The sequence below is a fragment of the Eublepharis macularius genome, chromosome 2, assembly GCF_028583425.1.
Source record: "Eublepharis macularius isolate TG4126 chromosome 2, MPM_Emac_v1.0, whole genome shotgun sequence".
NCBI classification, from domain to species: Eukaryota; Metazoa; Chordata; class Lepidosauria; order Squamata; family Eublepharidae; genus Eublepharis; species Eublepharis macularius.
The window spans coordinates 25,557,492-25,584,976 of NC_072791.1; the positions used below are offsets into that span (position 1 = coordinate 25,557,492).

At 43.4% G+C, this 27,485-nt stretch overlaps 1 protein-coding gene across 1 annotated transcript in view; it reads right to left on the minus strand.

Moving 5' to 3' along the window:
• LOC129324893 (cholesterol 24-hydroxylase-like) overlaps window positions 1–19,950 on the minus strand; it is a 52,999-nt gene extending 33,049 nt beyond the window's left edge. The window contains exons 1-5 of the mRNA XM_054972334.1: window positions 19,814–19,950; window positions 17,620–17,697; window positions 13,571–13,652; window positions 1,508–1,581; window positions 25–111 (exon numbers count right to left, since the gene is read on the minus strand). Of these exons, the coding sequence (XP_054828309.1) occupies window positions 25–111; window positions 1,508–1,581; window positions 13,571–13,652; window positions 17,620–17,697; window positions 19,814–19,950 (458 nt within the window). The remainder of the gene's footprint in view (window positions 1–24; window positions 112–1,507; window positions 1,582–13,570; window positions 13,653–17,619; window positions 17,698–19,813) is intronic.
• Window positions 19,951–27,485: the final 7,535 nt, after the last annotated feature.

Below are 27,485 nucleotides of genomic sequence, written 5' to 3' on the forward strand. Positions count from 1 at the left end.
TTAAAATATCTATTTTTGCCTCACATTCGGTTGAAAGCTGGATCCATAATTTTTCTCTGCTTGTGCCAATGGTTGGTATCGCAATCAGTTGCCAAACCATTCCCAACGACTCTGAAAAAGTAGAGAAAAAACAGCCTTATTCTAGGGACCATTCAACCCTCAGATGTTGATCTTATCTAGCTATTTTACTTACTTCATTTACAGTTTACCTTTCTCACTGAAATTCAGATATGGAGTACACAAGTAAAAACAATGAAATGAGAGCAGTATACATACAATAAGCAATAGAGATGGGCACAAACCGCATTACGAACTTAAACACACAAAATTGGCAATCACACGATAGCGATCCAACGGTTCGTGATTGTCCATGGCCAACGAACCAGCATTTGGGAGAGGCCTGGTTCGGTCCTTTCCGCCACGGTTCGGGAAGCCAGACACTCAGACGTCAGCAATCAATTCCCCTGGCAACGGAGCCGGGGGAATGCCTGAACTCTGTCTGCGCTCCTTCTGTTGCCCTGGAAACCCGAATGGAAGCCCAGCTTACTTTGATCAGCAGGTCTTCCTTCCAATCATGGAGCTGCAAAGCGGTTACAAGTTGGGAGAAGACACCCAGGGGAGGGAGGGGGAAGGGGGTGTTCTGTAGCCATGGGCACTCCAATCTCATCCCTGCAAACCCTGATAGGCAGCTCTGACGGCCAGAGACAAACCTCCTGCGTTGCTCAGTGGGACCTGTGCTTATAAATAGCTGTGGGTTCCCAGGCTGGGTTTCACTTTCAGCAAGCAGTGGAGTGGGACAGAGCTCTTGCTTGCCACTTGCTAGCCTTTGGGGAGAGAGACTGAGAGTATAATTGAGCTTGGATTTTTGTGGGAGTTTCCTGGGGGCCTTGTATTGGAGAGGGTATAACTCCAAGATCCCTTTTGCAATCTTGTCCAAACTTGGGTGATGGCTGTAGGAGAGCCTGCAAAACACTCCCTGGGAATATGGGCTCTCTAAGTGCAATGAGGGCCATTCTGCGGCCCACGAACCGTGAACCGGTTCGGCAACGGAAAATGATTGTCGCAGTTTGCGACTTTGGGATCGTCATTGGCACCAAACCATGAACTGCTAGTTCATTAAATTTTTTTGGTTTGTGCCCATGTCTAATAAGCAATACTATAAAACAGGAGTCCAAATTGTGGCCTACCCAGGACTGTGAACAAACCATATATTCCACCTCTTCTTCTCTTACAATCTGATCCCTTTGCTATTTCCTGGTTTCCTCTAGCTGTAGGCTTGGATTTATTGAAGCAGTTTTACAGAGAGATGGATTTCCGCTAGGTTTGCCAGGTCCCTGTACCCTCCCAGCAGGAGGGGAAGAGACTTAGCAGCAAGGTTAATCCCAGCCAAAAGTTACAAAAGTAGCATGGGGACAAACTGGCCTGGACACAAACTCTTCCCTAAAATTCCCTAATTTGTTTTAAAAATTTCACACATCATGTCTACCTGACCTTTAAATATACCTACCTTACACCAAACATATAAGCAGCTGTCCCATACACAATTCGGTCCTTTGGACATTGGGGTGACATGAGGAACTCCTGAAATAAAATCCTCTGCTCAGTTCACATTTAAATATACTTAATGTTTGTTATTATTTATAGACCTACTCAGAAAGTACTATGGACAGCTTTCAAAATTAAAATAGAACAGCAAGATTCGTTTACTTAATTTAGAAGATATGCCTCATGCAATGTCTGGCCTGTTTATTGACCATTTTGACCCAGTTACTGTAATGGGATCTATCTATAAAGGCCACCATTTGCACTCAGGATTCTTGCCCATTCAGGCGGTTGAAATCATTTAAGAATCACATTAATGAGACTTTGGTGTCCATCATAAATCAGTAACTAACTCAAGGTACATCCCCTTAGCAACTTAAAGAGGCAGTTATTTACTCACTGTTTTTTTTAAAAAAATATCACTATAGAAAAAATGGGTGGCCAATTATTACCCTGTCTCAAATTTGCCCTTTTTTGAGCAAAGTCATTGAGACACCAGTGGTGGGCCAACTCCATGTCTTTTTGGATAACTCTGGTGCTATGGACTAGACATGGGCACGAAACAAAAAACCCGAACCACATGATTCGTGGTTCATAGCATTCCACGAACCATGAACTTCCGACCTTTTCCCAGTTCGTGGTTCGTGGCATTTCAACCACCCCGCACCGGCTGCTGAAACTGACAGCCTCTTTCTCCTCCCGCTTTGACTGTCAGTTTCACAGACCCTGCGCCAGTTTCAGCCCATCAGCTGAACCCAGTGTGGGGTCTGTGAAACTGACATCCTCTTTCTCCTGCTGCCAGAGCAGCAGGAGAGGGGCTGTCAGTTTCACAGACCCCACACTGGGTTCAGCAGCGGGGTCTGTGAAACTGACTGCCTCTTTTCCTGCTTCCCGGGCTGTCAGTTTCACAGACTCCATGCTGGAACTGGTGCGGGGTCTGTAAACGGCAGTAGGAGAAAGGGGCTGTCAGTCTCACAGATCCCTCACTGGGTTCAGCTGATGGACCAAAACCAGCAGGGGGGTCTGTGAAACTCCAAACCGGCCATGGAATGGTTGGAAAAATTTGTTTGTTCAGGAAAAACGCGGTCCCACGGAACACGTGTTTCTCTGCAAATGAACCAGCCGTTCCGTCCGGAATTTTGTTCCGTGGTTCATTTCATGCCCATCTCTACTCTGGACCCTTTTCAGTCCAATTTCAGGCCAGGCTATGGGACTGAGATTACAATGGTGGCCTTAGTCAATGATCTGTATCTGAATGCCCACAAATGCCACGTCTCCTACTAGATTTATCAGCAGTGGTTCATGTCATATTACTACTACTACTTCGTTGACAACAACAGCAGCAGCAGCAGCAAGAACAACAACAGTGTGCTTATATGCCATCCTTATGGATAGATTAGTGCCACTCTCAGAGTAGTGAACAATCAGCGTTATTATTGCCCCCACAATACAGCTGGGGAGCTGAGGTTGAGAGGAAAGCTTACCAAGGCCACCTGCAGAGTTCATGGTAGTAGTGTGAGTCGAACCAGCAGCATGCCGGCTCAAAGCCCAGCCACATATCCACTATGCTACAGCAGCTTCTTACTGAAGTAGGTATCGGGGATGACCTTTGAACTAGTTTAAATTGTTCTTTATAGATTATTCTCAAAGCGTTGCTATCAGAGATGTCTTCAGTGCAGGGTTTGTTCCATGAGGATCCACAGGGTGCAACCTCATCCCCCTTACTATTCAAACTGATAAATAAATCATATGTTGGCCCTAGAAACCTGATTGAAGGATTCCATAGTTGGGCCAATCAGCAGGGTCTATCATTTGCAGTGAAAGCATGATTGTAGGTGATGATAAGCTGGTTATGCTGACTGGTGTGTGCGCAGGAGAGAAAATAACAAAGTATACACTTGTTTATATTTAGAAAGGAAGTAAGAGATTGTTTATTGTACAAAGATCCTCGGAGGGTGTATTTATTTCTTCTTTGCCTCCCCGATCCAGAGGTGAAATTAACATAGCATTCAGGGAAAAGAAGGGGGAAGGGGAAATTAATAAACTCTCTCAGGAGGGATCTCCCGGCTCTTTGTAGAGAGGTGAAAGTGACGAAGCCTTCTACTCTGTCAAAATAGTAAAGAGTTCAGTAGCACCTTTAAGATTAACCAATTTTATTGTAGCATAAGCTTTCGAGAGCCACAGCTCTCTTTGTCAGATGCATTCGAGAGCTGTGGCTCTTGAAAGCTTATGCTACAATAAAGTTGGTTAGTCTTAAAGGGTGCTACTGGACTCTTTACTATTTTGCTACTACAGACTAACATGGCTAACTCCTCTGGTTCTACTCTGTCATTTACCTTTCCCAGCTAACACTGCATCTCTCTTCACTTGAGCATCCTCATGTAAGATGTCTTGTCTGTAGAGACTCTCAGTCTCCTCTTCTAACGCAAACTCTATGAAATGCTATGATGGACAGGAGGCTGTCCTGCCCCTGACAGTAAAAACACTAATCCTTTTTAGTCCTGATTGGTCTGTGAGTGGAGCAGCTAGCAGCCAATTAGGATCCCTGGAAGGGCTGGAGGAGCAGTAAGTGAGAGGGGAAAAGCTGTTATACTGTCAGCTCAGATAGGGTCTGAAATTTCAGAGAAAGAGAGACTGAAGAAACCTGCCTCAATGTTTGCCTGTGATAAAGCAGGCTAGCTTGAGACAGGGTTCAGGGCTACCTCAGGAAAAGAGCAGACAGTTGATGTAGAGCTCTGCCTGGTATTGTGGCAGAGTGGTTTGACTCTACCTCTGGGAGAGGACAGAGTTGTGAAGCACATCTCTGGTAATGAGCAGACCTTGTACTCTTAATCCTACTCTTGGGAAAGGAACGATAGAATAGACACAAATAGAGCACTACATATGAAGGAAACCATCAGGGACCTGATTGTTGGGCAGACAGGTTATGTCCGTAGGGGTGTCCCAGCTTTCATTACACCAGCTGTAAAAGAATACACAAGACATTATTTACTGACAGGGCTCATTTCGAGGGGGAACGCGTAGAAACGCAGTTCCGGCAGGTCCCCAAAGAGGTCACATGTCAGGTGGCCCTGCCCACCTGACTCATGGCCATTTTGGGCCCGTTTCGGCCTGTATTGGGGCCGAAACAGCCCGGATTGGGCCTCTGACGGGTGCTGGATCATTCTCCCGCTCAGCAGTGGCCCGATCCTGACCATTTTGGGCCCCTTTTTGGCCATTTTCAGCCCCCTTTTGCCATTTTGGGCCCAATTTCAGCCCTGAATGGCCAGGATTGGGTCCAAAACAGCCAGGATAGGTGATGTCAGGAGGTGTGGCATATGCAAATCAGTTACGCTAATGACACATTTCTGGTGATGTCAAGGAGTGTGGCATATGCTAATGTGTTGTGCTAATAAGTTATGCTAATGAATCCCTCCAGCTCTTTTTCTATGAAATGACCCCTGTTTACTGATATAAGGACTTGTTGGCTACTTACCCTGGAGATTTACCTATGGGATGTTCTCCTATTGTGGACTTCATTGCAATATGTTGTTTTGACCATAAGGAAACTTTACTTCATTGGTTTACAACAGCGGCTTGAGTTTGCACTGTTTGCGTATTGTTTATTGATTACTTATAATTGGTGTTTAATTCTTCATTGGAATACAATTTTTTACTTTGTCTTGGGAAAGCAAGGCAGTATGAGTGAAATCCTATGTGTGAAAGGAGCCAACCTGGTGGCTAGTCAGTGAAAGCCTGTTTGAAAGCATTAAAAGGAATTAAAGGGAATTAAAATCACAATCTAAGGCTGTAACTAGTCATGGTTGAGTTTCTTCTGGGCTGCTGATTTGTTATTTTAAAACAAAAATGCACATAAATAAATATTCTTTGTTATTTTTATAAACCTCCTGCTTCAGTGATCTCTGAGTTCTTACCACAAAACATTCCTCACAGCAGCAAACTCAAAGCCTTTACACTTGCTACCATAAGAACATACAGCAACTGAGCGGAAGGTTTACATTTTGAAAGAAGCATAGTTTCCAAAATTATGGGAGGTTGTGTGGGTTCCTTCAGTTGAAAGAAAAGGCCAATTACAAGTTGCTGATACTGGTGGGATTCAAAACCATGCTGTTGAAATGACCATAGGGATCTTGTCTCATAGTCTCCCATGTATGTAAGCAGGCTGAACAATTAAATATGTCAAGATAAGGTTTACATTTCCAGAGTGTTAGCTGGGAGGCAATGTTTCTCAGGAGACTTTGGAAGTCTCAGAACCTGTCTTCTGGAATAAAGCAGGCTTCTTTGAAGAGACTGTAGTCATCAGGGGTGTGCAATTCAGGATTCTGATTTGAAAAAAAAACCCAAATCGGGCCCAATTAGGAAAGATTTGGGATTCCCAAATCGGGCCCAGCATTGCTGGCCGATTCAGAAATGCCTGATCAAAGCTTTCCGAAGTAATTCATATAGCTTTGGGAAGCTTCAGGCAAAGTGATAGCAGCTGCTCCCATAGCACTTTTCTAGTTGTTTGCTTTGCAAACAGCAAGAAAAGTGCTGCTTACTTTCAACACACACACACACCCCACTTTTTACCCTCGATGGGAGGGGGAAGAGGGTTCCCTCCTCTCCCTCCCATGGGGAAAAAAAGCAGTGGGGCGGGAAGTTTGAAAGTGAACCGGATTTCCAGGGAAGACCCTGAGCTGAAAAGAAGCTCTCATCAGCTCCTGAACTCTCTACGTTCCAGAGGCATTACTTATAATGCCAGGGGAGTTAAAACCTCCCAGACAAGAATAATGAAAGGTGGTCGAATGGAGAAATGAAGGAATGAGTGGGATTCTTCATGTGGCTTCTTAACAGCTTGAATTGAGTAAGTGGAGAAGCTTGGAATAGCTATAAGCTTGGCTCTCACATTGTTTATTTTTCTTTTCCTCCTATTTTCCACTTCTTTCCCCACCTCCCACCCCTATCAAGAAGATTACTTTCTAAGAAATATTTAATGTGCTACAAGATCAAAGCACTACAAGATTAAAATAGAAGAACAATTAGCAATACAGAGTTTCAATCACCTTCACCCCTCCCCCCTCGCTACCTTCTTCTTGCTGATTATGCTCCGAGGATGGGGGTGGCTGAGATGGAGAAAGTTATTTTGAGAAGGGAGATAAAGAAATGGTGTATAGAAGAGACCAGAAGATATGAAACTTTGCATTTAAATTAAAGGTCTCCAAAGCCTGCAGGATCTGACTGTATATTGCAACTGTCATTTTGCTTCCCCTGCTCTCCTCCCTTTTGGAATCACAACTGGCTGTACTGAACTGTGTGTTGTTACAAGAAAAAAGAAAGAAAAGATACTGAATGTGGCTGTGTTCTTTTTTTGGAAAATTTTCCCTTTTGTGTGTATGAGCTTCAAACTGGGCACTCCGCTTACTGTCTCCATGGTTCTCTTCTCTTGCTCTAATTTTCTCTTTCTTTGAAGAAAACAGAAATGGAATAGATTTTTTTTTGATCCAGCTGGGTTTATAGAGAGAAGAGGGTTTTTTTACTGTTTATCACATGGCTGCCATCTAGTGAACAAGAGAATTTTCACAGCCAGTTCCTGAACAAGACAATTGATACAGCCTAAGAGAATAAAAATATTTATGGGAGTGCATAAGAAGCTAATCTTTTAATTGAAATACTAATGGTTTAATTGATTAATCTTATATATTCATGTATATAAGATATTTGGATTAATAATATTAATACATTAATAATTTCCATTAAGCTGCTCTTTCACTCTTTTTCCTCTCCTTCTATATTTAATATTTTTATTCTCTTTCTATCATGTGGCCCTAATTTCTTACTATTTTTACATCATACTGATATTTTTTTCCTGTTCATTCTTAATTAACACCTTTCCCTTGCAGTTTATCTCTTTTTATTTTGTCAAAGCCCTGAAGATTAATTTAGATAAGTCAACAAGTCATATCGCAAAGTTCCTCTGAGGGATATATGAGAAGTCTGTATGAAATATTTTTAGAAAGCAGATCAAAGAGGTTGTAAAAAATGACCACTAAGAAAAAGAAAGAGAAAAAGGAGGAGGACAGCGAGGATGAGTATGATTCTCAGGATCTTATGGATAAAATCCAACAGAACCTAGTAGTATACTCTCAAACTGTTACATCCCAAATAGAAGATCTGCTTTAAAAAACAGAGGAACATACTCAAAAAAATATTAAATTTGAAGGTCAGAATACATATGATCAGGGGTCATTTCGTAGAAAAAGTGCAGGAGGAACTCATTAGCATAATTCATTAGCATAACTCATTAGCATATGCCACACCCCTTGCCATCACCAGAAGTGTGTCGTTAGCATAACTGATTTACATATGCCACACCACCTGACATTACCTATCCTAGCTGTTTTGTACCCAATCCTGGCCATTCAGGGCTGATATTGAGCCCAAAATGGCAAAAAGGGGCTGAAAAGGGGCCCAAAATAATCAGGATTGGGCTGCTACTGAGCGGAAGAGTGATCCACCACCCGTCAGAGGCCCAATCCAGGCCGTTTTGGCCCCAATCCAGGCCAAAATGGACCTAAAATAGCTGAGAGTCAGGTGGACGGGGCCACCTGACATGTGACCTCTTTGGGGAACTGTCGGAACTGCGTTCCTGTGCATTCCCCCTTGAAATGAGCCCTGCATATGATAAGATAAAGAAAGACATCTCAGCTCTGAAGCAAGAATTTGCAGCAGGACTGGGAGAAGTTCAAAAAACAGTACAGAAGAAAACACAGGATATTGAGATAGTCAAAGAATAATATAAAACTCTCAAACTGAGTCAGCTTAACCCAGAAATTGGAATTAGCAGAACAAAAGATAGAAACTCTTGAAGTACAAAGCAGAATTCGGAATTTATCATTTCAATTTGTGTTTGAAGATTTAGGGGGAAAAGATTTGGAGGAGGAATTCAGAAGGTTATTACAAGATCATTTCAAGATTGAGGGAGATTGCTTAGGGATAGATCAAATATATAGGATTTACTCAAGATTCGGGGCAAGATTTAAAAAACCATGCATTATATTGGTAAAATTTACACATAAGAAAACGAGAGACCTGATTTTGAAGAAACAAAGAGCGAATCTGCTTAAAGTTTTGGGGACAGAAATACAAGTCTTTCAAGATCTCCCACAAATGTGCAGCAATTGTAGTAAATGATGAATTAACTAAGAAATTGGAAATATGGAAGGGCACAAGGCAGGGTTGTTCATTGTCTCCACTGTTGTTTGTCATGATATTGGAAATTTTATTGATGCAGATATGAGAGGATGATGCCATAAGAGGTATGAAGATTAAGGGATTTACATTTAAAGTCAGAGCCTTTGCAGATGATGTAATGGTTATTGTAGAAGATCCAATTCAAAACATGCCAAGATTGTTGGATAAGATAAAAGAATTTGGAGATTTGGCTGGATTTTATGTTAATAAAAGAAAATCTAAGCTATTGTGCAAGAATATGGTGAAACAAAGACAAGAAGAGTTAATGGAAATTACCAATTGCGAGGTAACATATAAAGGAAAATATTTAGGAATAGAACTTACTGCTAAAAATATTGACTTATTCAAGAACAATTATGAAAAGCTATGGCAACAAATAGACAGAGACTTAATCAAATGGAATAAGCTGAATTTGTCATGGCTGGGAAGAATAGCAGGAATTAAAATGAATGTACTACCACGGATTATGTTTTTATTGCAAACAATACCAATAATAAGAGACAATAAACAATTTGATAAGTGGCAAAGGAAAATATCGGACTTTGTATGGGCAGGAAAGAAGCCTCGAGTGAAGATGAAAGTGCTATGTGATGCCAAAGAAAGAGGGGGACTACAATTACCAAATATAAGACTATACCATGAAGCAATATGTTTGGTGTGGCTCAGGGAATGGATGTCGTTAGAGAATCTTAAACTCTTAACACTTGAAGGATACAAGAAACTCTTTGGTTGGCATGTGTACTTATGGTATGATAAAATTAAAGCGGACTCTATGTTCCTGCATCATTACATTAGACGAAGCCTCTACACGGTCTGGCAAAAATATAAAAAATATTTGGATGAGGGTATTCCGACGTGGGTGGTGCCATTAGAAGTTATTGACCCAAGAACAATTTACAACAGAGAGGAATGTTTGTCATATAAGGAGGTGTTGAAAATGGAGCAAAATATGATTAAACATAAAACAGGAGACGAATTATCCTCTCACTATGGATGGTTCCAATACAGACAGATTAAAGACTTATATGACAAGGATAGTTTAAAATCGGGATTTAAATGGAAAAACTTTGAATTGGAAGAAAGTATACTACAAGAAGGCAAGAAAAAGATTTCTAAAATCTATAAGATTTTGTTAAAATGGTATACAGAGGATGAAACTGTTAAAGTCCAGATGGTGAAGTGGGCCATAAATTGTAATAGAGACATAAAAATGGAGGCATGGGAATACTTGTGGAAAAATACATTGAAGATATCGACTTGTACCAATATTAAAGAAAATGTTTATAAGATGATATATAGATGGTACCTAATGCCGAAGAAAATAGCATATGGGAACAACAAAATGTCAGTCAAGTGCTGGAAATGTAAAAACCATGAAGGTTCATTATATCATATGTGGTGGACGTGTGAGGTAGCAAAGCAGTTCTGGGGAGATATTACAGAAGTTATGACTGAAATTTTACAAATTCCAATAAATAAGAACCCAGAACTGTTGTTGCTAAATCTGAAATTAGAAGAGATTCCCAGGCAACAAAGAGCTTTATTATTCTATATGACAACAGCGGCAAGAATTTTATATGCTCAGAAGTGGAAGACGCAAGAAGTACCATCTATTGAAAACTGGATACAAAAATTGCTGTACATGGCAGAAATGGACAAAATGACGAGCAAGTTGAGAGAACAGAATCCGGAAGAATTTCTTAATGACTGGGCGAAACTAAAACAGTATTTGGAAAAGAAGTGGGACGTAAAGGGAGAATTATGGTTGTTAGATAATTATTAATTTTGCAGAAAGGAGGAGATACTGATCTTTACAAGAGAAGAGAGAGGATAAGTTAGAAACATAATGTAACTGATATGATGTTAGGTTTTGTTTAATCTAATATATATTATCTATTTTAGTAGTGTGTTAAGACAGTTAAGAATAGAAAAGGGGATATAAGTAGTAGATTCAGACAGCGGGTTGGAAAACTGTTGGAAGTCTTAGATTAAGGGGGGAGGGAAAAGGGTGGGAGAACATGGAAGTGAGGGTTTTAATTGAAAATCTGTAATATTAATTTTTACTCACCCAATAAAAATTTCTTTAAAAAAAAAAAAGATCTCCCACAAAGCGTGTTGAAAAAAAGGAAATATTTTGATTCCCTGAGGCAACTGTTATGCAAGAAAGAGATAAGATACTACTGGAGAATTCCATTTGCTCTTGAAGTTTTGTTACCAAAGAGGAGAAGACTGATATCAACTACTGAACAAGCTAAACAACTGCTTGAGGAACTGGCAGTTGAACATACATTGGACAATTAGCAGGTGCAAAGAGACAAATCATCAGAGGACAAGGAAGGGAAATTAGATCAAGCAGCAGCATATTAACAATATGGGAAACTTTAGTATTCTATGAGTAAACATCAATGGCTTAAACTCCTCATCAAAACGATCTACAACATTTAATCTATTAAAGAAGCAAAAAGCAGATATAATATGTCTTCAAGAAACCCATATTAAGAAAAAGCATGAACATATCTTAGAGAATTAAAAACTAGGTAACGTTTACATATCATCAGCGGAAGAGAAGAAGAGAGGAGTGGTGGTCTATGTTAGGAACCAACAAGTTAATATAATGGAAGAAATGAAAGACTCAGAAGGAAGATATATATTATTGAAAATTAAACACTCAGAGGGGAAGATTAGTACTCTAGCTACAATTTATGCACCGAACACTGCCAAGGAAAAATTCTACGAGAAATTTTTTGATAAACTGTTGGATTTCCAAGAAGGAGAAGTTATTGTTTGCAGGGATATAAATGGAGTGTTGTGGTGTCAGTTTCAACACCCACATTGGCTTCAGGTAATGCATGAGGCAGGGCATGTGAAATCGCCCTTTTTGGTGACGTGGACTTTCAGACCCTGCGTGGCTTGCTTTAGCTGACAGGCAGAGGAGGGAGCTCCACTGCCTGTCAGCTGAAGCAAGCCGTACAGGGTTTAAAAAGCACCCCTTTCCGTGCCACTTGCAAGTGGCATGGAAAGGGGCACTTTCAGACCCCACACAGCTTGTTTCAGCTGATAGGTGGAGGAGGAGGCTCCCCTGTTGGTCAGCTGAAGCAAGCAGCACATGGTAAAGTGTAGGCCAAACTTATGCCCCACAGCTTATTTCACCCGATGGGAGGAGGAGGAGGGAATCTCCTCCTCCCCCTCACCAGATGGGATGAGGAGAAGGGAACCCTCTCGTCCCTCTCCTATCAGGTGAAATAAGTGGTGGGGCAGGAACTTTGTCGGTGTGCTCTGAATCTTTACAGAACATACCGAAGCGGGTCAATAAGTGATTTTTGAAGCAGCTTGTCACTTCAGAAATCGCTTATTTCTGACTCTTTTTCCCACTTCGGAAATTCCAAAGCAGGAAACTCAAATCTTTTTTTGTTGCACACCTCTAGTAGTCATCTCAAAATCTCTAGTGAATCGTTTATGGTTTCTGAGAGGAGCTCACATTTAAGCTGTGAGAATCCTTATCGCAAGAATACAAATTTGGCTACTACCTGCTCCTAGATTATTGACTGTAACTTTATAAATAAATGAGCCTAGCAAGTCTGTGATACGCCTGTTAATATTTCTGTTCTTTTTTCCGAACCACTTTGTTCCCTTACCCCTGGGAGCAAATAAAAGGTACTCTTTGCTGTAGTGGTTAAGAGGGGTGGGACTCTAATCTGGAGAACCAGGTTTGATTCCTCACTCCTCCACTTGAAGCCAGCTGGGTGACCATGGGTCAGTCACAGCTCTCTTAGAGCTCTCTCAACCCAACCCACCTCACAGGATGATTATTGTGAGGATAATAACAACACAGTTTGTAAACCACTCTGAGAGGATATTAAGTTGTCCTAAAGGGTGGTATATAAATCAAATGTTGTTATTATTAGTAGTACTTTTGTTGTTCTTGTTGTTCTTTTTCTGTTTCCCTCATGAGTGTTGAATTTATATCATTTGGAAGCCACTCATGTTAAGTCTATCAGGTAGAGGGTTGGATTAGAGAGATCACTGGTTGAGCCTTATGGAACCCTATTTCTATTTCAACAGAATTTAAGACCCTATCACAAAAGACCTTAGAAGAAATTATTAATTTTTTTTAATGAATTTTTTATTGGGTGAGTAAAAATTAATATTACAGATTTTCAATTAAAACCCTCACTTCCATGTTCTCCCACCCTTTCCCCTCCCCCCTTAATCTAAGATTTTCAACAGTTTTCTAACCCGCTGTCTAAATCTACTACTTATATCCCCTTTTCTATTCTTAACTGTCTTAATACACTACTAAAATAGATAATATATATTAGATTAAACAAAACCTAACAACAAACTATCAGTTACATTATATTTCTAACTTATCTCCTCTCTTCTCTTGTAAAGATCAGTATCTCCTCCTTTCTGCAAAATTAATAGTTATCTAACAACCATAATTCTCCCTTTACGTCCCACTTCTTTTCCAAATACTGTTTTAGTTTCCCCCAGTCATTAAAAAATTCTTCCGGATTCTGTTCTCTCAACTTTCTCATCATTTTGTCCACATTAGAAGAAATTATTCATAGATTTGGAACTGGGTGTCATTAATATGCTGACAGCACCCAGGTCTATAGTTCTCTTTCCGGAGGTGGTTTGCCATTGCCTGCCTTTGCAACCCTGGTCTTTGTTAGAGATCTCCCATCCAATTACTAACCAAGGCTGACCCTGCCTACCTTAGGATATCTGACGAGATTGAGCTTGCCTCAGCTATCCAGGTTATAGCTGTCTTATTCTACAGTTTTTCATAACATACCTTTACACCCTCAGGACTCAATACGCATATTGCAATTCTGTGTAAAATGTTAAACCGCACAATTGGTCCATATTCTTCAGCCCTGCAAAGAGAAGCAGCCAAAGAATATTTTAAAGGTTTGTTTTTAAAAGAAAACAAAGAAAGTACAAGACATAAGACATGCTGAAGTCATTCTTGGCCAAAATCAGATCGAACACCATTTCTTTTAAACAGGGCTTTTTTCCAGCTGGAATGCAGTGGAACGGGGTTCCAGAATGTCTTGAAAATGGTCACATGGCTGGTGGCCCCGCCCCCTGATCTCCAGACAGAGGAAAGTTTAGATTGCCCTCCGTACCAGTGGAGTGGCATGGAGAGCAATCTAAACTCCCTGGTTTACGGTGGACGAAACAGTAAAAGTCCAGATGGTGAAGTGGGCAATAAATTTTCATAAAGAAATAACAATGGAGGCATGGGAGTACCTATGGAAAAATACAGTGAAGATTTCAACTTGTACGAACATTAAAGAAAATGTGTACAAAATGATTTACAGATGGTATTTAACACCAAAGAAAATTGCGCTAGGCAATACTAATATGTCAGACAAATGCTGGAAATGTAAAAAGCATGAAGGATCATTATATCATATGTGGTGGACATGTGAAGTAGCCAAATAGTACTGGGGTGAAATAATTGATGCAATTAACAAAATTTTACAAATACAAATAAATAAGAACCCAGAACTGTTGTTACTGAACTTGGGAATGGAGGCAGTTCCAGTGCAGTATAGAACATTGTTATTTTACATGACTGCAGTGGCAAGACTTTTGTACGCGCAAAAATGGAAGACACAAGAAATACCAACTGTAGAAGACTGGATTTATAAATTGCTGTACATGGCGGAAATGGACAAATTGACAAGGAAACTTAAAGATCTTGACCTAGGACAATATATTGTTGACTGGGGGAAACTGAAACAATTTTTGGAAAAAAAATAGGATGTAAAAGGAGAACTGTGGCAGTTTGAAAATTTTTAAAAGAATAACGTTGTAATGGGAAGAGAGAAGGGATCTTGCCACTTAGGGGGAATGTAACTATAATCTAAGCAAATATAATATTTAAGGGAATTTTACATTGAACATATGGGACAACGAAAATGGTTAAACAGATATATTAATGAGGTATACAGTGTGTAGTATATAGTATAAAACAATAAGGTAGCGAATCAGACATTATATTACAATATGTTACGTGGTTGGGCTATATTGGGTTGTGTGCTGTGCTACATTGGTGGCATAGCATACAATCTAAGTCTTGTGATATATACTATATTGATAGTATATTTGATGGAATATATATTTAAAAGAAGAGAAATAGAAAATGTCTAAAGTAAGAGATACTGAGAACCTGGTTATACCATACTGTTGTGTTATATGGATATGATATATATTATATTGATAGTATGCTTGATAGAGTTTATGTAAAAAAATAAGAATGTGCTTAGAATAAGAGATACGATGATCTAGAGGCGGTCGGAAAATAAAAATGAATTAGATTTAAGCAATAAGAAGGGTTAAGGGTTGGAAAGCTGTTGGAAGTCAATAGGGAGGGGAAGGAAAAGGGTGTGGGGATAGAGCAGGAGGAATAATGAGATTGGATGTGTTAAATTCGGGGAATTTTTTTTTCTTTTGTTTATTCTCTCACCAATAAAATTTTATTAAAAAAAAAGAGAGCAATCTAAACTCCCCTCTGTCTGGAGATCAGGGGGCGGGGCCACCAGCCATATGACCATTTTCACTGAGGACAATTTAAACTTTTAAAAATTCCCCCCTTGTTCCAACTGACCCAAAGTGACGTCATTGGCCCTAGGAGCATGTGTGCACTTTGTGTGCGCACATGTGGTACCAGGGGCACCACCTCCTGCCAAAAGTTGCCCCCTGTGCTGGCAACCCACTGAGTTCCACCACGTCTTTTCCCAGAAAAAAGCCCTGCTTCTAAAGCATCCTATTGTTGCCGCTTGCCTGGAAAACTGGCTGAGACCTGAGCAATTGAAAGAGCACAGCAAATGTTGGACCAATAGACAGCTAGATATGGGTGGGGTTCAAAGGATGGGGAAATCCCAAGAGAAGCTGAACAAAAAAACACGGACCAGTAAGGCCTCCCTCCTGACCTGAAGCTCTGGGGTAGAAACCACCGACCTTCAGACAACTTCTGGGGGAGGTAGCTGAGCACACCCTACTGATTCTCCCAGGGCAGCAGAGGTAGCTTGAGAGTAGATAACTTCACTGTGTTCCATGAAACAGTCTGAGATCCTTGGCTGACTGCACAGTGGCTCTTTACTTCACTGTCCTTAGTGTAAGGGGACTGTATGCATCAGCAAAACACAGTGGAATCCTAAAACTGGTCAACTCAAAATCCTACTGAAGTCTACTCAGTGGTTTTTACTGTCTAGAAAGTGTTCTTCAGATTGCACTGCTAGGGTAATGGTTATTTCTAGATTTCATACCTAACCACCTTGTATCCTAGGATGCCTGGGAGAAAGATGGACATATAAATACTTAAAATAATGGTTGTTGTGGATTTTCCGGGCTGTATTGCCGTGGTCTTGGCATTGTAGTTCCTGACGTTTCGCCAGCAGCTGTGACTGGCATCTTCAGAGGTGTAGCACCACAAGACAGGGATCTCACAGTGTCAAACTGTGGAGGAGATGTTTGCAAGTAATTTATATCTACTCAGAAAGGCGGGTTGGGTTGTGTCATCCTGTAAGGGTTTCCCATGGTGTGGAATGCTAATGGAGTGCTAATGCTTCACTGTATCCTGAGGAGGTTCTTTTGCATATGGATTAGTGCTTGATATGCTAACCTTCTCTGCAGGGCTATTGTGGGTTGTAGAGTCTTTTGTTAGCCTGGTGTTTTTCAGAACTGGAAACCATGCTCTATTCATTCTTAAAGTCTCTTCTTTCCTGTTGAAATTTTGCTTATGCTTGTGAATTTCAATGGCTTCCCTGTGCAATCTGACAAAGTAGTTGGACGTGTTGTCCAGTATTTTGGTCTCCTGGAATGAGATACTGTGTCCTGTTTGAGTTAGGCTATGTTCAGCCACTGCTGATTTTTCAGGTTGTCCAAGTCTGCAGTGTCTTTCATGTTCTTTTATTCTTGTCTGGATGCTGAGCTGTGTGGTCCCAATGTAAACTTGTCCACAGCTGCAGGGTATGCGGTATACTCCTGCAGAGGTGACAGGGTCTCTACTGTCTTTTGCTGATCGTAGTATCTATTGTATATTTCTGGTGGGTCGGAATACAGTTTGTAGGTTGTGCTTTTTCATAAGCTTTCCCATCTGATCCGTGATTCCTTTGATATATGGCAAAAACACTTTTCCTGTAGGAGACTGTTTTTCCTTAGTTGTTTGATTTATCCTGGGATTAATTGCTCTTCTGATTTCATTTCTGGAGTAGCCATTTGCTCGAAGTGCATGGTTTAGATGATTAATTTCCTCATTGAGAAGGTGCGGCTCACATATCCGTCTTGCACGGTCTACTAATGTTTTCATTATGCCTCTTTTCTGTCAAGGGTGGTGATTGGAGTTTTTGTGTAAGTACCGATCCGTGTGAGTTGGTTTCCTGTAGACCTTCTGACCTAACTGAAAGTTTGCTTTGCGGATGACCAAGGTATCCAGAAACGGGAGTTTCCCCCCAATTTCTTTCTCCATTGTGAATTGTATGTTCAGGTGGATGTTGTTGAGATGGTTTAAAAACTCCATCAATTCTTCCTCACCATGGCTCCAAATAATATTTTTAAATAATATTTTCTTCCAGCTAACAAAGGTAACTATAGCTACATTGATACTGTGATTGCCAAAAATATAAGACAGCCTGATATGAATACGCAAAGTGAATTCTGACATCTGTCAATCCTATCCTGTTCTGCAAACACTGAATCAAAAGCTCCCATGCCAATTCTTGCATGACCAAAAAGCTAATATTTGACTTTAAAAAAATCTTCTAATGCATCCTACCAGAGAAAAGGTTAGTGTCTTTACTGGCATTGCTATTTTATTAATGAAAAATAACTTACCACTCCTGAAAATATTCATGAAAGACTTCATTCTTTAGAAGTATTCTCAAGAGGATTGGCTCATGACCAAGGAAAAAGCTGCAATTGAAAAACAAATTAAAAGGTAAATGACAATAGGAAACATTCAAAAACAGCAGGAACTCTTACATCTTTCCCTTAAAAATTCTACACTAAAATGTAGCTCTTCTGGAGTTTATAGTCCTTCTGGAATTACAACTGATCTCCAAACTACAGAGAGAAGTCACCCTGAAGGAAATGGCAACTTTGGACAGCAGACTCTGGCTCTACACCCCTGCTGAGCTCCCCTCCACAAACTCTGGCTTCCCCTGGCACTGCCCCCAAATCTCCAGGAATTTCTCAAGCTACAGTTGGCAACCTTACTCAGTTAAGAACCATAGCAAAAGAAACAGCAATAACACAAGGAGCATTATAAGCATTCTGAATTGCATGAGATTGAACTTCAGGAGGAATGTGCAGGGTGTTGTAATGGAGTTTAGAACGTTCCTTCAAGTTTCCTCTTATGAAGGAAATTAACACGGTATGGCAAGTGCATATATATAGGTGAGTAGGTACGTGTGACCCCACAGCTCACAGACACACATGATCTTTCATACTCCTTGTCACCACCCAAACCTCCCTTCAGAGGTTTGAGGTTTCCCAACCTATCATCTAACTTCCACTGCAGCAGGCAGAGAGCCCTGACCCAAATCCTCACAAGGTCCCATTTCCTCTTCCAGAGGCTCTACCAGACAGGCACTCTGTTCCCTATATATACCTCCCCTCACCCAGCTACAATTGAGGGCTAGTGGGGAAAAGGGAACTCAGAAGTTACTTTCTCTCAATTAGGATACCCACGTCCTTATACCCTCCAGGTGGCAGGTGGGGAGGGGTATGGTTCTGACCAGGAGTGTGTTCTTTGCATGCACATGCTCCAGCACCAATGTGATAATCACTTCCAGAAGTGATGTCATCACGCCATCCACAGGAGTGCTCCTCCGCTCCACACAGGGCTGATTCTTTGAAAATCAGCCCCAAACAAAGTGTCGGAGCACTTCTGCAGCCGGTACAATGACATCACTTCTGGAAATGACATTGTTGTGTCCACTGGGAGAGTGCACACACACCACATGTATTCCCGGGGTGCATACCAGTAGCGAGCAATCTCCAGGTGGTTCAAAACCGCCCACCGGTCGCCAGCAACCAGTGGGCAAGTTGATAAACTGGTAGGCACCTGGGATCCCTACCCTCAATATATGCTGCCACCATTTAGACTAGGCCCATCTAATATGACCAGAGAGTTTGTCTGTGTGTATTATTTCCCCTCAGCTAACAACTTCAGGCCATCCAGGGATAAACAAAATAAAAATAAACTTTATTTACATGATGGGATATAGGAACGAACAGATTTTAAACTATTAAACATACTGGGGCTGAACAGGAAAGGTTTCAAAGTAAAAGGACAGATTAACAGCCAGTTATCTTTCTGCTGCCTTTCTTAGCAGCGTCTCAAACCCTTCTCCCTCAGCCTCTCCCAAGAGCCTCTTTCCCCCTCCAACAGACTCTTAACTCTGATTGACCCAGCATTCTACCCATTCCCATTGGTTGCCTCTCAGGAGAGGTGGAGATGGATCCAGTCCTGTTCGTCACACATGGTTATTTTAATATTACACAACTTTGGCCAAGAGGCCCTAAAACAATTCCAACAGCTATTTTACAGCACCAACTTCTGGGTCTTTCTCCCAAAGTTATGAGTAGGTAGATGGCCTCTGCTCCAAAACAAGCTATTTATAAAGTGTGCAATCCTTCTGTGGGATCCTTACTATGGCAGGAAGCAGCAAACCTCAGCAAACACCATGGCTCAAACTGTAGGCCACAAAATTAGAATATGTACTACCAGGGCATAAGACCACCCACTAATCAGGAAAGGCATTTGGAGGGCTAATCCTCTTTGGACCCATGCATGCAAGTGCTGGAGGTATTATTAGTAAGTTTTACAACAGAACTGTAAGGTAGGCCAGTATTATTATCCATACATTGGAGACAAGAGGCTGAGCTTACACTCTTCTATCACATTTTTATTCCAGTCTCCTGCAAGGAGCTCAGGGTGGTATACATGGGGCTCCTTTTTCCTCCATTTTATCTTAATATTTATGCAGTAACTTGCAGTAGTATTGGACCCTGCAGCTCTACTTACCTTGCCCTTGGAGGGCCAGGGATGTAGTCATACTTCATGTGGATATATTTTATGTAGCAGCAGTAAAGCACAAGAGCCAGGAGGGCCACAGCAAGCAAGAGGTGCAGCAAACCCCTGATCACCTCCTGTGCTTCCATAGCTGCCAGGAGCTTCCCTTTGACCATTGCAATGCCAAGGTCCGTCTCCGTCTGTGTCTGTCTGTCTCTCTCTGTTTCTCTCAGGTTTTGTTTGTTTCTAGAAGAAGATTGGCATGGTGGAGTTCTTGAGAAAGCACTTGTATACTGGGTGGAGATAGGCAGGGAGAAATCTGCATGAAGGTCTCTGCTTGTTTTCAGCCTCATTAAATCCAGGGCATGGACTCCAAAGCAGCTGGAGAGACAAATTTGCCATGTGGTACATGCCAAGGAGCCTGCCTTCATTATTATTTGCAAATTGGAACTAGGATCCAGTTAATGTGGAACTGCATTATTGCATGGCCTCTATGATAACCAGGGGCAGGTCACAAGTGTCCTGATTGCTCCTAAATGCCCTCTTTCAAGTGCTAGAGTAGCTCCTTGGTTTACTGAGCATGGAATTCGGGGGCAATGTCACTTTTGGGTGATGCTCTAGGCTGCCTCCTCTAGCCTCTTTGGTCTTTATCAGAGACTAAGCAAAATTCTTAAGAGTACCACTATATGGAGGCTAGTTTGAGAGCCAGTTTCGTGTAGTTGTTAAAAGCAGCAGGACTCTAATCTGGAGAATCAGGTTTGATTCCCCACTCATCCTCTCAAAGCCAGCTGGGTGACCTTGGGTCAGTCACAGCTTCTAGGAGCTCTCTCAACCCCACTCACCTCACAAGATGATTGCTGTGGGGATGATAATAACATACTTTGTAAACTGCTCTGAGTAGGTGTTAAGTTGTCCTGAAGGGTGGTATGTGTATATATATATATATATATATATATATATATATATATATATATATATATATATATATATATAAATTGAATGTTATTATTATTATCTCTCTCAGATCTTATTCTGACACTACCCACTACACCAAACTGGCACTGCTGCATGCCTGAGAAAGGGGAAACAAGGCACTTAGCAAGAACACAGAATTCCATCTCAAAGACCTCATTGAGGTGTGTACCTCATTTTTAATGTATTGAGTTCATGGTGAAAGCACATTGTGAACATTGCATAACAAACTTAAAAGGCTGATAATATTGGCCTCCATATTATCCTCACAACAGCCACTCTGTGAAGTAGGTTAGGCTGTGTGGGAATGACTGGTCCAAGATCACCCAGTGAGTTTTAGTGGCAGAATGAGCATTCATTGGGGAGAAAAGTGGGGATATAAAGACAATAAATTAGCCCCCCCCCCCCGAACTGTCTATACAGGTAGCCTACATTCAGTTGGTGAGGGTAACAAATTGTCCAGGGCCGCTTATTTTCGGGATGTGTCAACCTCCACTGACCCATGGGCACTGCCCCTTCTTGCCTACTGGGGTGTCTGGAATTCACCAGTGGCAGTCCAAGTCTCCACCCCCCTGCCCCTTCTTGCCTACTGGGGTGTCTGGAATTCACCAGTGGCAGTCCAAGTCTCCACCCCCAACCCTCAGAGGGGCTTTTGCGCCTTCTCTCTTGCACCTGCTGCCACCACTTGGCCACTGTGGGAATTGCCTGTGGGGAGGGTCAAGACAGAAACTCCCCATTCCCTTGGACAGGCTTACCACTCTGAATCCTGCCTTGTGCCCAGTCTCCTGCTCTCCAGCACCTGGTTACCGCAGGGATGGTGTACGGCACTTGTGCACCACTGGGGGGATCAGTCAATTGCCATCAGACCACCCCCTTCTCATGGCACCTGTTTTAGGTAGCATGTTGAGCAGTGGGAGTCTATGTCATACAGAGAAGAGCTACCTGCATTTAAGAATTTTTTTAAAAAAAATTGAAGAGAAAAAATGTTCACCCTCACTTTAAGCATGGCAACAACAAAAAGAAGCTGGTAAAAAGTTCTTACAGTTCCTCTATCCCTCAGACTGTACATGCCTTACTTAGATCTTCTGTTTAGGCAGGCTCTCTGTCTTAGAAAGTTCCAGCTTGTCCTCATACCTTTCCTGGATCAGGCCTCCAGCCTCCACGTGGTCAATGGCCACCACCTGCAAGGGGCCAGCTCTCAGCTCCTTCAGCTTCCAGCTCAAGTCAGCCAAAGAAACCTTTCTCCTTGTGCCAGGAGGCCTTATTCTCTCCCTTTGCCCACCCCATGCTCATAGGCGCAGGTCCATGCCTCTGTGATCTGCACTCAACGTCATTTCACCAGACACTTTCTCAACCATTTCAGTTACCGGTGTGGGGTGCACTGCTTTAGTTAATTGGGTGTTTATCTCTAGACTCATGAGCAGAGAACAAATTTTTAAAGCGACCTGTCTAATTATGTGGTTACCACAGTGTCAAAATGAAAGACCATTATCAATAAATAAATAAATAAATACATTCAATATATAGTATATGCCATTTACAATATTTTGTATAAAAATACATTATATAGAAAAATATTCTTGGTAAAAAAAATACTTATTATAAAAATCATTGCACCAAAATATATATATGTGGACTCTTGAAAGACCATTGACGTTATAAAGAACCGGTGATGTTATAAAAATGCTGAAAAATCAGTTTCATTATTGAGTCCTTCTGGAGTCAGAATATTCATTCTAAAAATACATCTTGCTTCAGACTGTAGTAAGATCTTATCGTTATTAACAGACGGATTCATCACTTCAAGGACAGAGAATTGAAATTCTCTTTTGTGTCTATGATGTCATTCAAAGTGCTTAGTTAGAGGAGCCTCTCTATTTTTAGTACGTACTTTAGAGAGATGCTCTTGTATTCGGGTGCGGATTGGGTGGGTGGTACTGCCGATATGCATTAAAGTGCACATGCATTTAAGAATGTGAATGTATATTACATTGGATGTAGAACATGTTGAAAAGTTCTTAGAGGTCAGAGACACCAACATACGTCCACCAGATGGGGACATCATGGCATTGGGACCAATACTGTTGTCCACACCTCGCATGGTGCAGAGACAGTTCTCACCCATTGGACGTTTAGGTACATGGGATAGATAGGTTTCTCGACAGACAGGTGCATAGCTGTATGGGATAGGTGTATAGGATAGAGGGATGCATGGATACATGGAATACCTGAATTGGATTGACAGGAGAGACAGATACCATGGAGACAGATGGATTGCATAAATATTTGCATTATCCAGTCATTAGAAAGTTGGAAGTAAAGAACCAAGGGTGGGAGGTGGGGCCTGCTCGTAACATGTAGAAGTGGAGGCTCATATGCTGGCCATTGAGGCAGTGGAGGATGCCTTCCCCCCCCCCATCATGGGGGAGGCATAGGTTCCCCTAGGAATGGGGATTGTGGGCAGACAGGTAGGTGCCCACATAGGGAGCTGTGGGCTCCCCCACACACACACATCACCCACCAGCCTGCCGTCACAGACATGGCAGTCTATTCAACACCCTACAGAAGACGGCAGTTCCACAGAATCCACACCACACCACACCTTACCTGTGCAGGCAGTACGGGCACTACTAATAAGTAGTGTAGGCTGTCCCCCGCATCACACACCTTCCTGCCTTCATGGAAAGGACAGGAGTCATGGGACCCATTCCCCCCTGCTCACAGGGCACAGCAGGTGCCATGGAATGGGGACACCGTGCGGCACAACCATATCAGCAACTGCTCCTGAGCTGCCCCGTGCCCAAAACCAGCACCAGCAGACAGCACCCACCTTCCTGCCTTCACAGAAAGGACAGGAGTCATGGGACCCATTCCCCCCTGCTCAGAGGCGACAGCAGGTCCCAGGGAATGGAGGGCACCATGCGGCACAACCATATCAATGACAGCTCCTGAGCTGCCCCTTGTGCCCAAAACCAGCAGCAGCAGACAGCACCCACCTTCCTGCCTTCATGGAAAGGGTGAGAGTCAGACCCATTCCCCCCTGCTCAGAAGGGAAAGCAGGTGCCATGGATAGGGGGCACCATGCTGAGCAACCATATGTGCAACAGCTCCTGAACTGCCCTTCGTGTCCAAAAGCAGCAGCAGCAGACAGCACACACCTTCCTGCCTTCATGGAAAGGGAAAGATGGACCCATTCCCCTCCTGCTCAAAGGGGACAGCAGGTGTCATGGAATGGGGGCACTGTGCAGCACAACCATATCAGCAACAGCATTTGAGCTGCCCCTCGTGCCCAAAACTGGCGGCTAGGGGTGTGCAAGCCAAAAAATTTCGGCTAAAGCCGAAAGCCGAAAGAAGAATCTCTTTCGAATAAGCCGAAAGCCGAAACGGCCAGCCCTTTCGGCTTTCGGCTTTCGGCTTTGTTTCGGCTTTGTTTCGGCTTTCGGCTTTTTCAATGGGAAAATGCCTCTGTCTTCCCGGACGTCTGGGGGAGGCATTTTCCCACCGAATCAGCCCAAAATTGGTGGGGACCTTCCTCTAACCCCTCTCTAAAACCCCCCAAGTTTCAGACCGATTGGACTTTGGGGGCCATGTTATGGCCCCCAAAGCAGGTCCCCCTATCCTCCCATAAGAAAGCGAAGGAGCAGCATATTGTTAGCATGGTGCTGCTCATCTTCTTCATTATTTCCTATGGGGAAAAATGAAGAAGCAGGCTTCATTTGCCAGGGGTGGCATTTTGCATGCAAAATGCCCCCTTACCCTCAGGGGCCCTTCTCCCACCCTTCCTCCCACCCCCCACCAAGGCTCAGCCTGTTCCCACTTGGGGGGGCCAAATCATGGCCTCCCCAAGTAGGTGCTCTGCTCTCATCTCTACCACTGACAGCTGGGGGAGGCTTGTCTTGCCAGGGGTGGCATTTTGCATGCAAAATGCCCCCCAGCCCTCAGGGGCCCTTCTCCCACCCCTCCTCCCACCCCCCACCAAGGCTCAGCCTGCTCCCACTTGGGGGGGCCATTTCATGGCCTCCCCAAGTAGGTGCTCTAATCTCTACCACTGACAGCTGGGGGAGGCTTGTCTTGCCAGGGGTGGCATTTTGCATGCAAAATACCCCCAACCCTCTGGGGCCCTTCTCCCACCCTTCCTCCCACCCCCCACCAAGGCTCAGACTGCTCCCACTTGGGGGGGCATTTCATGGCCTCCCCAAGTAGGTGCTCTTTTCTCTACCACTGACAGCTGGGGGAGGCTTGTCTTGCCAGGGGTGGCATTTTGCATGCAAAATGCCCCCCCAACCCTCTGGGGCCCTTCTCCCACCCTTCCTCCCACCCCCCACCAAGGCTCAGCCTGCTCCCACTTGGGGGGGGCCATTTCATGGCCTCCCCAAGTAGGTCCTCTCAGCCCCCAAAGTCCACCTCCTACAGCCCCACACAAACCCAATTCCCCCCCAGCTGCCACACACAGACCGAAATCCCCACATTGGCCCCTCACAGACCCAAATCCACCCCCAGCAGCCCCACACCCATAACCCCAGGAACAGGCTGGCAAAGGCCAGCCCTCTCCCTTTGTTCCCTATGCTGGGAACTTCTAAACTCTCTTTCCCTGGGCAATTCTGCACAACCCAGGGGTGCCACAATGGTGGGCACACTTCTGAGTGCCAGCTGGTCCCTGTGAAAGAGCACCTGAACCACAGACACCCTCCCTCAAATTCCCCCACCACCTACAGAGATGCCCCATTGTTCCCTATGATGGGAACCAACTGCACAACAAAGAATAAAACACGAACAACACAAAATAAAGTTTTTTAAAAATTATTTTCTCCCTTTCAAAGTACAAGTAGGCAAAGCATTATGACACATTACACCAGCAGTCCCCCACACAGAAAAATAACACAACTCACTTAACATCAGAGAATCACAAAGCACAATTCCTGTCAAAAACACTTTATTTCTTGAACAGCTTTAGGTTACACAGCAGGGGAGCACACCAAAGGGCATGGCAGCTGTATCTTACACAAAAATAACACAACTCACTTAACATCAGAGAATCACCCCAAAACATTGCTGTCAAAAGCACTTTATTTCCTTAACTGCTTTAGGTTACACAGTAGGAAGGCACAACAGGGCATGAAAGCAGTGTACTACATAAAAATAACACAACTCACTTCACATCAGAGAATCACACAAACACAACTGCTGTCAAAAACGGTGAAGTGGGTTGTATTATTTTGTGTAGTACACTTCTATCATGCCCTTTGGTGCGCCCCCCTGCTGTGTATCCTAAAGCTGTTCAAGAAATAAAGTGTTTTTGACAGGAATTGTGTTTTTGTGATTCTCTGATGTTAAGTGAGTTGTGTTATTTTTGGGTAAGATAGGTGTGCCCCCCTGCTGTGTAACCTAAAGCTGTTCAAGAAATAAAGTGTTTTTGACAGGAATCGTGTTTTGTGATTCTCTGATGTTAAGTGAGTTGTGTTAATTTTTCTGTGTGGGGGACTGCTGGTGTAATGTGTCATAATGCTTTGCCTACTTGTACTTTGAAAGGGAGAAAATAATTTTTAAAAAACTTTATTTTGTGTTGTTCGTGTTTTATTCTTTGTTGTGCAGTTGGTTCCCATCATAGGGAACAATGGGGCTGGCTGGCCAGCCATCTCTGTAGGTGGTGGGGGAATTTGAGGGAGGGTGTCTGTGGTTCAGGTGCTCTTTCACAGGGACCAGCTGGCACTCAGAAGTGTGCCCACCATTGTGGCACCCCTGGGCTGTGCAGAATTGCCCAGGGAAAGAGAGTTTAGAAGTTCCCAGCATAGGGAACAAAGGGAGAGGGCTGGCTTTTGCCAGCCTGTTCCTGGGGTTATGGGTGTGGGGCAGGTGGGGGTGGATTTGGGTCTGTGAGGGGCTAATGTGGGGATTTGGGTCTGTGTGTGGCAGCTGGGGGGGAATTGGGTTTGTGTGGGGCTGTAAGGGGTGGACTTTAGGGGCTGAGAGGACCTACTTGGGGAGGCCATGAAATGGCCTCCCCAAGTGGGAGCAGGCAGAGCCTTGGTGGGGGGTGGGAGGAGGGGTGGGAGAAGGGCCCCTGAGGGCTGGGGGGCATTTTGCATGCAAAATGCCACCCCTGGCAAGACAAGCCTCCCCCAGCTGTCAGTGGTAGAGAAAAGAGCACCTACTTGGGGAGGCCATGAAATGCCCCCCCAAGTGGGAGCAGTCTGAGCCTTGGTGGGGGGTGGGAGGAAGGGTGGGAGAAGGGCCCCAGAGGGTTGGGGGGCATTTTGCATGCAAAATGCCACCCCTGGCAAGACAAGCCTCCCCCAGCTGTCAGTGGTAGAGATTAGAGCACCTACTTGAGGAGGCCATGAAATGCCCCCCCCCAAGTGGGAGCAGGCTGAGCCTTGGTGGGGGTGGGAGGAAGGGTGGGAGAAGGGCCCCTGAGGGTAAGGGGGCATTTTGCATGCAAAATGCCACCCCTGGCAAAGGAAGCCTGCTTCTTCATTTTTCCCCATAGGAAATAATGAAGAAGATGAGCAGCAGCATGCTAACAATATGCTGCTCCTTCGGGACTTCCTGTTTGGGATCCATGGAGGTCTAACACAGCTCTGGGAGCAGAGCTGACTGGGCTGCCGTTTTTAGTGACCGGCGGGGGCAAACAAGCCCGCGGTCCCCTGTTCTCAGGCGGAGAACAGGCTTTGAACGCTCAAGTACCTCAGGGCGCGTTGATCTCGGGCGAGGG